This window comes from Centrocercus urophasianus, unplaced genomic scaffold, assembly GCF_019232065.1.
Source record: "Centrocercus urophasianus isolate 14NV4802_14NV808 unplaced genomic scaffold, USGS_Curo_1.0 seq_11, whole genome shotgun sequence".
Lineage (NCBI taxonomy): Eukaryota > Metazoa > Chordata > Aves > Galliformes > Phasianidae > Centrocercus > Centrocercus urophasianus.
Window position 1 is genome coordinate 67,156,681 of NW_024884253.1, and position 13,044 is coordinate 67,169,724.

The window sequence follows — 13,044 nt, forward strand, 5'->3', positions numbered from 1 at the left end:
GAGGAATGCTACTAGGAATTGGGATTTTTCCTAATGTTCTTGTGCCATTCATACCATATCAGACTAACTGGTGTTCTTCAAATGAAACTATGATAGATTTTGAGAAGAAAGTTTTCTTGAACCACATGGGTATTTGGAAAGCTGATAGAAAAATAAGGAATGAACAAGAGAAGTCCTGCAGGTTTGCCTTAGAGCTTCATGCAAAAGAGCAGTGCTGGACAAAAGCATCATTGCTTCATTTGTACTTTAAGAAAAAAGCAAATCCTGTAGTTCCACTGGTAATACCAAACTTGCATGCTTCCAACATACTTTAAAAGTATACTCTTCTCACTCTGTCTTTTGTAGGGCATAAAACATATTTCATTTACAACAGTCCAAAAAAAAAAAAAAAAAAAAAAAAAAGCTGTAGACCACTGTTTCTCAAAGAAATGGCATGGTTCTTATGAAAACTAATTTAAAGTGGAGCTGCATGTTCGTATGAAGCAAGGACGTATGGAGAGAGAGAAAATGACAAAAATGTTTCTTTGGATTATTCTTTGTAGTCTTCACAAGTCCATCTTCAGGGTTTATAATTTAATTTTGTTTAAGGAAGAGAAGACAGTGATGGGATTAAATTAAACTTCAGCTGTAAATTTGGATATACAGACCTTTCTTTTCACTGCATATGTATTTCAATTCATTAAGCACATATCTGCCTTGGAGCAGCTACTTCATGTGGAGCTTACCTCTGTGGTTTGAGATTTCTTGCTGATGCACAAAAGCATCCTTCGTAAGTTTCCGATTTGCACAGAAAATGATCATAGCATTGCCCTTATAGGTGGATGCTGTAAGACATCATGCTGCCCCAGGTCAGTGACCACAGTTGAGTTATCCCTGGCAGACAGTCAGATCAATTAATTTTGCACCTTTTTCACCCTGTGGTTCAATGGGTCAGTGCAGGAGTACTTCCCAGCTGCATTCCTCCTTCCCACCTGTCACGGAGCCAAGCAGTTCACATACTACCTAATAAAAAATTTACACACCTTATTTTTTATTCCATAATTCAGTGTGCATTTTGATAAGTGCATTTTAATATTACATATTGCCATCTTTCCTTCTTCTTAGTAGGATGCTATTTTATGTACATTAATATGAAAATCAGTAAACCCACTATCTTAGTAAGGTGAGATATACCCATTCATCTTGATTGTGTTTCCATGTTTCCATCAGAACAGCAAGACAGGAAACCTTGCTTCTTGTGAATTGTGCAGAAGTTTTTAAAGTACCTTCGTGAGAAAGTTGACTTTGTAAGTTGACTTTGTGTTGTTTTAGTAGGATCCAAACAAATGTGTTACAGTCTCGTGCAGATTCCTGGTCTGGTAATAAGAGAGATGCACTAATGTGCTTATCCCATGTTGACAAGGGAGGTTCTTTCACCATTTCGTTCCTACTGAAAGACATAGCACCTCAGCAGGTATTTTCATCATGTGACATAAAAAAATTTATGGATTGCAGATTATACAAACACAAAAGAAGAAAAAGCTGCTAGAAAATATGAGGATAAAATGAGATTTTACTGGTAGTGTGCTCAGATGTTCCCTGGCAAACATTGGTATTCATAAAAAATATTGATTCCATTTGAGTCATTTGAGTAGGTGTGACTACTTAGTAGGACTGAGCTGTCTCTTAAAATACTATGTTGAAGAACAATGTATATCTCCGAAGCGTGATAGCAGATGCAGATAGCTGATGAGAGAGAGAAAGACAAGTACAAACACATCATTCAGAAATAAGTGTTGTTTGGCTCATGGGAGATGGCAACATTTCCATATCCTTTTTATTCCTTTCTATGCTTATTTATGCATTCATAGATACACCACATTTCATATAGCTTTCTGTATATACATTTATTTGCCTGAAGTACCCCATACAAAGTTCAAAAACAAAATGAAAATGCCTTAATAGAAATGAATGTATGCATATATATGTCTGTATATAAACTTACACACATTTATGTATAGAACTGCGCTGCAGATCTTCATGATACATATCTTTTAGTCTGTCGGCATGCCTGGGCTAAGATTCTGAAATTAAATGTAATTATTTCATGTCTGTAAGAAAACTCAATGCACTGTGAGCAGGATTCATTGTCCACCCTTGGCAAATGACCTGAGTGACAACAACTATGAAGATGAGGACGTTAATGCAAATAGTTGAAGGCAGGCAAGGGGATTAAATTTTTAAAGTGTCTTGGAGGAGCCTTGCCTCAAACTGTTCATGTTAAAGAGAAGTACAGACATCAGCTGAGTTAAATAGTAACCACAGGGCTTCAGAAAGAATTTGAAACCAAAGGAATTAGGAAGAAGTTTATGAGAAGTATGAGCATTTGTAACAGGAAGACCTTGTTGTGGGAACAGCAACAGTCAAAATCTTATTTGATACTGCCACTAGTCACACCTCTGACCCACACCTCGGGTTTATCTGCACACATGAAATCATGGGGTACTTTCTCACCAGCATCAGCATCAAAAGATTGTGCAGAGCACCTCTGCATTGAGCTGTTGAACCCACATCTCCTTGCAGGAGAGGTGTGGATGTCGGGTTCCCCTTCTCCCAGAAGAGCATGTGTGCATTTAACTTAGTCATCCCGTCAATAGGGGTTGGATGTATGTATAACTTAGAGCTCTTTAGGCTGAGTTATAGAAGGGCAATTCACAATTTAGAGGTATTTATTGGCATTTTGTAGGGACTTTTATTGTGCCTTATTTGTTACACTACTGATATTGCACCTGAAGGAATGCTGGCTAATTAGCTACATGTAAACAGAGAGACATGCTAGTGAAGGAAGACAACCTGAAAGTGCACACGTACAAAGGAAGATGAGCCCATTCTGTGTGTAACTCTGGAGGGTGTGACACTGTCTGTAAAGCAGTCTTCATAGCAGATGGTACAGCAGTCGCCTTTGTTGCAGTCAGTCCTGCATCTGTGGAAGGGCAGTTTCAGACATGATGGTTTCAAGCTCTTCTCAGCAGCACCACAAAACTAATCAAGGAGTGCTGACAACAGGTGCTGCCTTGCAAGGCTGGATAGTCTTTAAAAAAGAAAAAGTCACTATGCATGTAGTACAGAGCTGGTATATCTTCCCAAGGGTGACTGTGGAGTCAGTTTGGAATCTGTCAACACTTGGCTGTGTAGAGCAGTGACTGATCAGATCTAGTGTTAGTAAATCAATAAACCACTTAGATCGAAAATGGATTAACCTGAGTAAACTGAGCATCTTGTCTGGTGTGGATTTTCGTATTTCGTATGTACGAGTGTGAAATTTGTTGATAGAATTAAAGTGGCAGGCAAGGTCTGTGCAGGAAGGTCAGAGATTTTAGAAAGGAAGAAGTCAGCTGGATATTTGAGAAAAAAGAAACTAGAATGGAATTTATTACTACAGAGTGCAAGATTATGGTTGGTCTAGCTGATAAGCTGGGAGCACATCAACTGGAGATGAATTAAGTTCAGGATTTTGGTTAGTTACCTGAGTTTAACGAGAACTCAACTGAATCTCAGTAAGTATCCATGTGTGACTGCTCTTGTCTCAAGGCAAGTACAAATTAAATTTACCCAAATGTGTCCCAGTGGAGGAATATTACCTCTTGCAGACCATAATAATAGTGGCTGTTATTACATCAATGTAGCTGTAAGCAAGAGAGTTGTTGCTGTGATGTACAAAAACATAATTCCTGCAGAATTAGTATTAACATTATTGCAGTACTCAGTCAAAATCTGGAAGAGTGATTTCAATTTTGGTCATCTAGAAGGTTGAACTGAAAGAGGTATGTACAGAGGGAGACTGCTAGAAGGGTCAGGGGAATTAAGAACACATTTTCTCAGAAGAAACTAAAAAAAACATAGATTTCTGAGCATCGTGAAGACTGAGTTAAGACAGCTATCTGGAAGCTGAAGATTAGTGCCAGAACAAAAAAGTGGGAATTGGCTTTGAATCACCAGAAGCTGATAAACTTAGAGGCACTGGAATAAATGTTGTCAGAGAAATCTAACTCAGAACACACTTCAAGAATACATCAAACATTACTGTCTGATGGTAGTTACCCTTTAGTTCAGCAGGCTGAACCTGGTACTCTAGGAGATACTGGTTCAGCCCTTCTCTTGCAGTAATATTATTACTATTATTATTATATAGAATAAAATATATAATATTATTGCTATTACTAATAATATTATCCCATTCGTGATTATTATGGAAAGGATTACACCTCAGTAAATCAACTTCAGTAAAGACTTCTTTCTTTAACTCTTCCTGTATTTAAACAGGAGATTCAGTTGAGGTAAAACTGAGAATTGTTCATTTTGAATTTATATTATCATTGTCTCTCTTGTGTATGAGCTTCTGATACCTGAAGGTAGCACAACAAAGAACCTTTTGTTTTTTCATTCAAATGTGTCTTATGGAGATTAGCAAATCTGTTGTCTGAAGCATGCAGGATCCAAGTAATCGAAGTGATGTCATTTTGCCTTTGCTATTTCAGTTTGCAGTGAAATACCAAAGTTAAATGATTATTGGCAAGGCTTTCTCCACTTCTCCATTTCCCTTTTCTATTTTGACCTTATGCAGCTGACAAGCTAATGGATTGCATGTTGTTTTTCTCTAGTTTTTCCCGGATAATGCTGTGGCAGCCTTTCCCCCAGTTCTTAATTCATCAAATGCAAGTTTTCCTAATTTGAGTAATCAGACACGGTGGTGTTTACAAAACAACTGTTTTTTCCTACCGGTAAGTTGATTTACATTTATTTATTTGTTTAGAACCATTTCTCTAAGTAGAATTTCTATGGAACTATTGGAAGTTAAAGACCAACTAGGTTGTTAAGACCACTTTGGAAGCTTCTTTATTTTCAATCACCTGCAACTGCCTCTGAAGGAAGTAGATCTGTAGAGGAGTTTAGTAGTCCTAAATATTGAGGTTATAGAGAATGTCAGATGAAAAATCATGTTATAGCTTGATAAGAGCCATAGATGACCTGTCCTGACAAGTAGGCTTTATGAGGTGTCAGGAGAAGACAGTGACCATGGGGGCTGTGGTGAGCACAGTGTAAGTGGCTGTCTGTGAGGGAGCAAGGTTGGCTGGCCCATAGACGTGTTTCACAATGACCAGCACTAAGCTTAAATATACTCACCATTTTCTTTTTTCACCTGGCTGTAAAATTGAAATCTGTGATTCTAGACTTGTGTCATCATTGCATCATGGAAAGGGGAAATAAAACACTCATATGCTACTACATAAACTGTGTAAAAAAGATCTGAGCTGGTTTGAATAAGATGTCTTAGTGTAAACAAAAGCACACTGGCACGTGAAAAGGGAGAAGAACATTCCTACAAAAATGGGATCTGTATCCCAAGCAGAATGATTTTTAGAGAGCTTAGCAAAGATCTGCATCTGAGCATAACAAGCTGCATTTTGTGCCAAAGCAGATCAGCAGTGCTTGAATGAAAAAGCAGGAAGCAGCAAGAGAAGGGAGAATATTTTATCTCTATACAGAATTGATGACACCAGTAACAGAATGGTATGTGCTGATTTCCACATAATTATGGAACCCTAGAAGCATGGAATGGTTTGGGTTGGAAGGAGCCTTAAAAAAACATTTCATTCCAATGACCTGCTGTGGACAAGGATGCTTAGACATGGTTACATAGGTGACTCTATCAAGCTAAACAGTCCCATTCACACCCAAAAGCATGATGTTAATTTTGTATAGAACTCTTTTGTAAAAAATAATTACGCTGACTGTAGCACTTGCAAACTTTCAGCTTCCCCTTGACAAAGCAACAGTAGAGCATGAGTTTCTTTTGTTTTTCCCATTTTCAAGTTTACTTAACTAAATTTGGTACTGACAGGTACCTATGTTCTCTTTTGGCCCCATTGTGAAGTTATCCTTTGTCATGGTTTTATGATTTTTGGTCATCTCTCTCTCTCTCTCTCTCTCTTTGTAGTTTACTAATACTATATTTAGTAAAATCATTTGTTCCACCTCAGATCAGTGCTGTTGTTTTTTTCAAGTATTTTGGGGTCCCCTGCTTCCCCTTTCCCAGAGGCGCGGATCAGCAGATCCCTCCGCCCTGCTGGTCACGGAACTGGGCCGGACCAGCCCATAAACCGTTGACATCCTTGTAGTCATAGAAATGAAGCAATCATTTTTCCAACATACACACAATAGTTGCTCACAAGCACATAGAAATTAATTGTTTCCAAGCATATTCATATTTGTGTTGGTGTTTTTTTTAATAATAGTGGATTTTCTAGTTCCCTTTTTTTTAACTTATTACTGTTTTAAAGTTTTTGAAAAACACTTTTTACAGTGAAGCTCTCCAACAAGCATCTGAATGGTACATTTTTCATGAATTATACTTATTATTAGATTCAATTTCTTTTTCTTAAAAAAAAAAAAAGTCTTTTTTCTGCGTTTTACCTTGTATAACTGTCAGATCTTCCTATGACCAACACGTTCAGAACAACTGATGGTTTATAAGTTTGAAAATATGAAAATATGAAACTTTTGTCAGAGAAACTTTAATAAATTAGCACAACAATTATGTTAAAATGTCACTTCTGGTAAAAATCATGAAAAGTTTAGATTGACTGAAGTATTTAAATACTTTTTCCCTTGTTTTCTTTATTAAGCTGTTCTGAAATGTGCATTATTTTCATCTGAAGACATACCTCCTGCTTTCTAGCTTCAAAAGCTGAAAATTCCTTTGGGGTTACTATTTGTTATGCTTGTGAAGTTTTCTAAAAAACTGCAAATAAAATTCTCTCTTTCCTGAATGAGATATTGAACCGCTGATAAATGCTTGCTTTCTTAAATTGCATATCAATCCTTTTTTATCTGTTTTACCTTTAAGCACTTCTTCCTGTGATTTATAGCCCTGGAGCTGACAGATCTATTGATGACATAATCTAGAATGAATGAATAAGTGATTTTTAAATTATTTTAGCCCCAGTAGCATTTAGTTCATCTGGAAGCATATTGATTGATTCTCTCCCTGCTCCACACCGTAAAATAACTTTTCTGATTTGTATTCTTTGCTTTTGTGCTCTTTTTTGAAGACTTACCAAAGATTACACGTAAGTTATGAGAACTTTGCTCATGGTTTTATTTAGTTTTGCTGTGAAGCTTCATTAGCTTCTGTATAATGGAAGCATCAGTCAAGGATGGCGTGTGGTGCAGATCCCATCTGTGGAGAAGTTATCCTGCATCTTCTTTTGAGCTCTTACAGGATTTTCTTAAAAGAAAATCTTTCTGTTAATCATTTCTGCTGTCAGACAAAACTTATGTTCACACAAGCACTTGATGCTGCTCAGTTAGATAAAGGCAAGGATGTGCAAGTGGCATCATCACCAGCTGAGGCTTCCATATGGCCAGGGGACACGCAGAGCATGGCACACACCTGCCTTGATTGGGTGGGTTGTTACCCGAGTTGCCAATTCCTCAGTCTACCATCATTGCCTGCAAAAGCTCACAGGTTTGATATTGTAGCAACTCTGTTGCTATAAGAGCATTAGTATCTCTATAGTGTCCTTGTTCAGGAGGTCAGTCGTACAGAGGTGCAGGATGGGCGTACCTAAAGTTGGCATGGTTGTTAAGAAATGCCTCCTGTGCAGCAGTACGCTAAAATTATTAGTTTTTCCCAGCTGTGCACTAATTCCTCTCCAGGTTCATTTCATCAGCTGAGAAAAGAACCTTGGCCAGCCATGACAGCCAAGACAGGCTGCCATTTGTCAGTTGCCTTCCAATTTATGTGCTGTGACAAAGATCAGTGCTTTCATGCTACACATACCACAGCAATTTCACTAGTCCTGCTTTCCTGAATGGTTAATTTGACTGTTTCTTCACTGAATTTGTACTGTTTTCAAACTTTTTTTTTTTTTTTTTTAACAGAGAAGGATTCAAGCTGCACAGTTTTAAATACCTACTAAAATTTCCAACTTTGTTTTTATTAAAAAGGGGAAAATTCAGTTGATATGAGAGATACTTAAACATTCATTTGCAGAATTGGGCACTTGGAAGCAGAAGTTTTACGATTGAAAAAAGATTAATTGAAGGTGGCATTTTAAATAAGGCATCATAAGCTGATGTGGCCATTTGAGTAGAGTTTCCCATGGTGTCTTTGCCAGAGCTGTGTGGTGCTTACTAGAGTTTGCACTGCAACGTGCAAAATCAGTCCTCATTGTTAAATTATGTCCGTGCCACTGTTCTATCGACCATCCACCCACCTCTGAAGTCTTAGCCAGCGTTTTCAATCTGGTTATACATTCCTGTGGAGCACTAACAGGAACTTTATTATGCTTGGAAGTTTCTTGGTTTTTGCTTGGTACATTTGTGGATTTGAGACAGTCTTTTGTTTGCTATAAAACTTATTTCACAAGTAGAATGCCCTTGGGATTAGAAAAATGACTGCTGCTACTTTTATAAAACACTGAATACTGAAAATGCAGTGTGAGCTCTTGAGGGATGCAGCCAGCAGAAATTTGTTTGTTTTTTTTTTTATCCTGAACAGCAGTTCTTTATATTTCTTATTTCAAACAGATATGCAAGGAAGTTACAATAACAGAAAAGATACAGATGGCAGATCAATTCTATATGATGATTGCCATGAAAATTATTATTCTTAATGATCCTCCAGAATTAGTACACGGTGGTTCAGGTTCTGTCAAAAGTACTGTTATCAACAAATCAACAGAAATCTGAAAACCAAATACCATATATAGAAATAGAATGCTTTGTAGCTTAAGAAAATATAGTATCTTTACAGGGTGCAAAGGTATAATTTTCAGGAATGATATTTTGCAAAGGTGCTGTATGTTAACAACTGAGAAAATGGTTCTAATGGGATTGTATTTCTGTTTTAGCATTGGTTTTGATGCTGTAATCCATTTTGAGAGAGTATGAAGTTAATTTTTTTTTTTAACCCCAGTAACTTAACTTCAATCATATATATTTTCTGTTGATAGTGGATAGAAGAGGCTTTTTTAAACAAATGAATGTATTCTTGTACAGACATTACTCAAGAAGATGTAACATGATAATTTTTTAGTATTTATATTGTTCATAGGCCATGTTAATCATTTTCTGTTCTTTGTCTCTTAACTGTATTTCTAAAGTCTGTAAAATTGTGCGTCTGTGAGTTTCTTAACATCTGTGTGTATTGCATCAGTTTAACAATGCTGCAAAAATGGACAGCTAAATTGTTTACAGATCTTCAGGCATTTTGACCTTGATCTTCCCTTATTCTCAGTAATAAATACAGGGTAGTTTTTGTATTCAAATATGAGTGAAAACTATACAGAGGCGCACAGGAACAAATATTCAGTCATTATGCAGGCAGTGGGCTTTCATACCAAACTTCCACACCAGCACTGCTTTCCCACATACAGGACATACTGCTACTGGAGATGAATAATTCAGAAGTGGTGAAGGGTGAAAACTAGAAAGCTTAAATGAGGATCATAATCTGAATTCTGCTGAGTTTAGAGAGAATTTGAGCCTAGTAAGAGAAAGAGTCTATTTTATGGAAGACCGGTATCTGGTTGTTACTGTCTGTAAACCATAACGTGTACATAATACATATGTACTATGATTATTTATGCATTGTGATAAATAACATGCTTAAGTGGTCAGTTAATGTTTTCTTAAAAGCTAGTATTCTATTAAAATCTATGTATTTTTATTATGTGCAATATCCCACTCTACAGCCAAACTATAAATATTTACTATGCGGTTTTCCTTTCCCAGTATTTTATATACAGCTGCATATTAGGGCTCATTTCCTGTTCCGTTTTTCTGAGGATAAATTATGAGCTGAAAATGGTCATCATGTTGATTGCATTAGTGGGCTACAACGTTATCCTTCTGCACACTCACGGGGCCATGCTGGATGACTACAGCAAATTTATGTACGCAACAGCACCCCTCAAAAGGTAGGTTAATAATCCCCATCATTCTGAAATTAATAGAAATAAAATACCAGCTATGGAAGATGTCATGTAACATTTTTATTTCTCATGTATTTGGCTCTATAATCTACAAGCCACAATTTAAAATTGTTGTCACTGTTGAGCATAAAAATAAAATACATAAATCTGTGCCAAATGCATAGACCACATATTACAGAAAGTACAGTTTGGTTTAATGAAGGACATTAGCAAACATGGTTTTGAACATTATTAAGGCTCCTAAGGAAAATTTGCTGCAAGCTGAATAAAATCAACTTTTTCAGAACTAGTATATTGTTGTAAACTTTACAAATGCAGTCTTAGCCATTGAAAAACAAAACTACAACCAAACAGACCTACGGTTTATTAAATGAACAGAAAGAGATCTTTACTTTCCTATTGGGTGAGTGGTATACCTATGTAGTGGGATGAAGAACCACATGACTAGTTACATTTATCTTGTACTTCTGGTAGTCTTAATTTTGCCAGTCAAGCTTGTGTGTCTCTTGGTTTTTCCTTCCTAAATCTTTCATCAGTATTCTTCTTTCAGTGGCATCGGTAGTGGAGTGCTAGTGTGAGCTGTTCACCATTCCTTATAGCATCTTTCCCCAAAGCAGAATTTTTAATAAAAGATCTCCTTTGTACCTATTGTAATTCTGAATGAAAAGACATCTTGGGAGTTAGCTGCCTCAGCATCTATTTCTTCACATTCATTGGATACAAGGTCAAGCTTTCCATTATGGGAGTCATGTATTAAGTAAAAACTGTTTTTAATCTGCCTTTATAGCACCAATCAGTCTTCATTTGCTAACAAAGATGGAAATTATTCTTAATTAATCCTCATGTTAGTACTGGACTTCAAAATGTGGGTACATTTGCACAGAATGATGTAGAAGTAAAGTTTCATTATAGAAATCACATTTTGCCAAATAATAAAGCATATGCTGTTTAAGTGGTCACAGTTTACATACCAGAAGGTGATATAAATTGCAGACTTTCCCTTGTTCTTGTGCTGAAGTAATTTTGTTTCAACTTTTGAGCAGCTTGGTTTGCTTACATTCTTATTTTATAGGCCTGGAATACTGAAAGACCTGAAGACAATGGGCTCAATTTCTTTGTTTATATTCTTCGTCACGTTACTGGTTTTGGGTAGACAGGTAAGATGCTCAGTTCTTTCCATCTGCATCAGTGGACGCACTGCCAGCCTCCCGCCTTCTCAAAGATGTTTCAGATTTTCTGACAAGCACCTCTGTTCCTTTTTGCCCCACACCCTTTCAAAGGAGTGTCAGAAACATCTAAAAAGCTATCATTTCCTTTATTGCCTTCCAGTATGTCCTTAAAACTCACCAGTAACTCTGCAATAGCTGTCATTGAGACTGTAGGCATTATGCTGATAGTGCACTGTGACTACTGCTTGTCATGCTGACCAATATTGTCTCATAGCTTCCCAGCGTGCTCCCATCTGTCCACATCCATCTGCTGTCTCCCTAGTTGCTTAATTACAAGCTATTTTCTTCACAGTTATTACCATTTGAGGCAGACACAGAAACAATGTAGCATGCACGCAGCAGTGTAGCACCTACTGAGACCACAGTTGTATTAAAATAGTGAACTGACAGGGATCGCCTCTTTTCATTACCTGGTTGTGCTTTTTAGGTGCTGACGTGGTGTGGGTGGCCTGACACTACTGCATGCTGAGGGCAGGGTGAGGGCAGTTCTCTCTCTCTAGCTCCTCAGAGTTGGAAGCTTGTCATGCCAGGAGTGACGTGGTGCACAAGGCAGGGCTCCAAGATGGAGGAGACGAGCCATGTGAGGTCTCATGAGCAGCCTGTACACATGTAGCCTGCAAGCCTTGGGAAGGTTCTTCTGTCATACTGTCTTTAAATCACTTATTTACATTACAGTTCCCTAGAACTTAATGACTGTCACTTAAACTGTCAAGCAGACCCTCCAGGTTACTAGATAAAAAATTCCTATCTGGCACCTTCTATAGTTTTGCTTAGGGGAACAATCTTAAGTTTGAGTAAAATTCATCATCGGCCTTACTACCAGCACTGTACTGGAGATTGCTCATTTAATGTTAGCTGCAGAGAGCAGTGCTGCAACACAGATATAAATAGGGTTAAATACTTTTTAGCACTACGAAGTCCCCGTTGATCAAGGTGACAGATCAAAGGAGTGGACACGACATCAAGAAAAAATAGGAAAGGATCATGATTTTTACGGAGCAGAGAGTATTTCTGTGTGGGCTCAGTGACATCTGCAGTACAGTTTCTGATCTGTGTACTGCAGCAGTGCATTCTGGTTGCTTCCTGGCTCGCAGCTATTGAAAAAAATGAGCTTGTAAAAGTAACAGTCTTTTGCTTTCAGAGCTGTAGGTTTGAGATCTTCATCATGATATTGCTTGTTTGTAGATCTTCAGTCTGTTGCCTTTATTTTTCTGCTAGTTTTTTTTTCTTCTTTAAGAAAGATGAAGGAAAAAACTGTTTTCAGACATTCTCAAGCAAAGTCTAAAAGGTAACAGATGTTACAAATTAGTTTTAATATATTTGTGAGCTAAGACCTGCCATTTTAGGTTACTGCTGGTGATATTGGCTGGTAGTGAATGCCTTGGAGAAAAACAGGAAACTCTTCTTCCAGCAAATTTATCCTGATTTTCCCTCCTGTTCCTCTTACATTGCCAAAATCTGTGCCAAGCCCATGTTTTAACTCTACTGTGAAAAGAGGATAAGGAAAGAAGTGGGACTGGAGGAGGAATTCCTGATGTGCAGTGTCTCTGCTGATTCTGGTGTGGACCATCGCCTCTGCCACTATCTCTGGCATTCCGCTGCTTCTCAGCTCTTCTTCTGACTACTGTTTGTATTATTTTAGAGGTAAAAGGAGCAAGGAGTGGATGCACTGTAGATTTGGACAGTGATGGAAAGCTGCTTTCTGTCTGTTCTAAATTCCTTTTCTAGTAATGTCTACAGTAACATTGTTTCTCTAGTAGTGTAAGAGTTTAACGGGGCCAGTTTTTATAAGGACAGGCATTATCTTTTGGATATATATTTTAGATCAGCTGGTTAAA

The 13,044-nt window shown here is 37.5% G+C and overlaps 1 protein-coding gene across 1 annotated transcript in view; it reads left to right on the plus strand.

Moving 5' to 3' along the window:
• ADCY2 (adenylate cyclase 2) overlaps positions 1-13,044 on the plus strand; it is a 205,397-nt gene that overhangs the window by 170,721 nt on the left and 21,632 nt on the right. Inside the window, exons 17-19 of the mRNA XM_042808918.1 lie at positions 4,641-4,760; positions 9,778-9,962; positions 11,050-11,134. Coding sequence (XP_042664852.1) covers positions 4,641-4,760; positions 9,778-9,962; positions 11,050-11,134 — 390 coding nt within the window. The remainder of the gene's footprint in view (positions 1-4,640; positions 4,761-9,777; positions 9,963-11,049; positions 11,135-13,044) is intronic.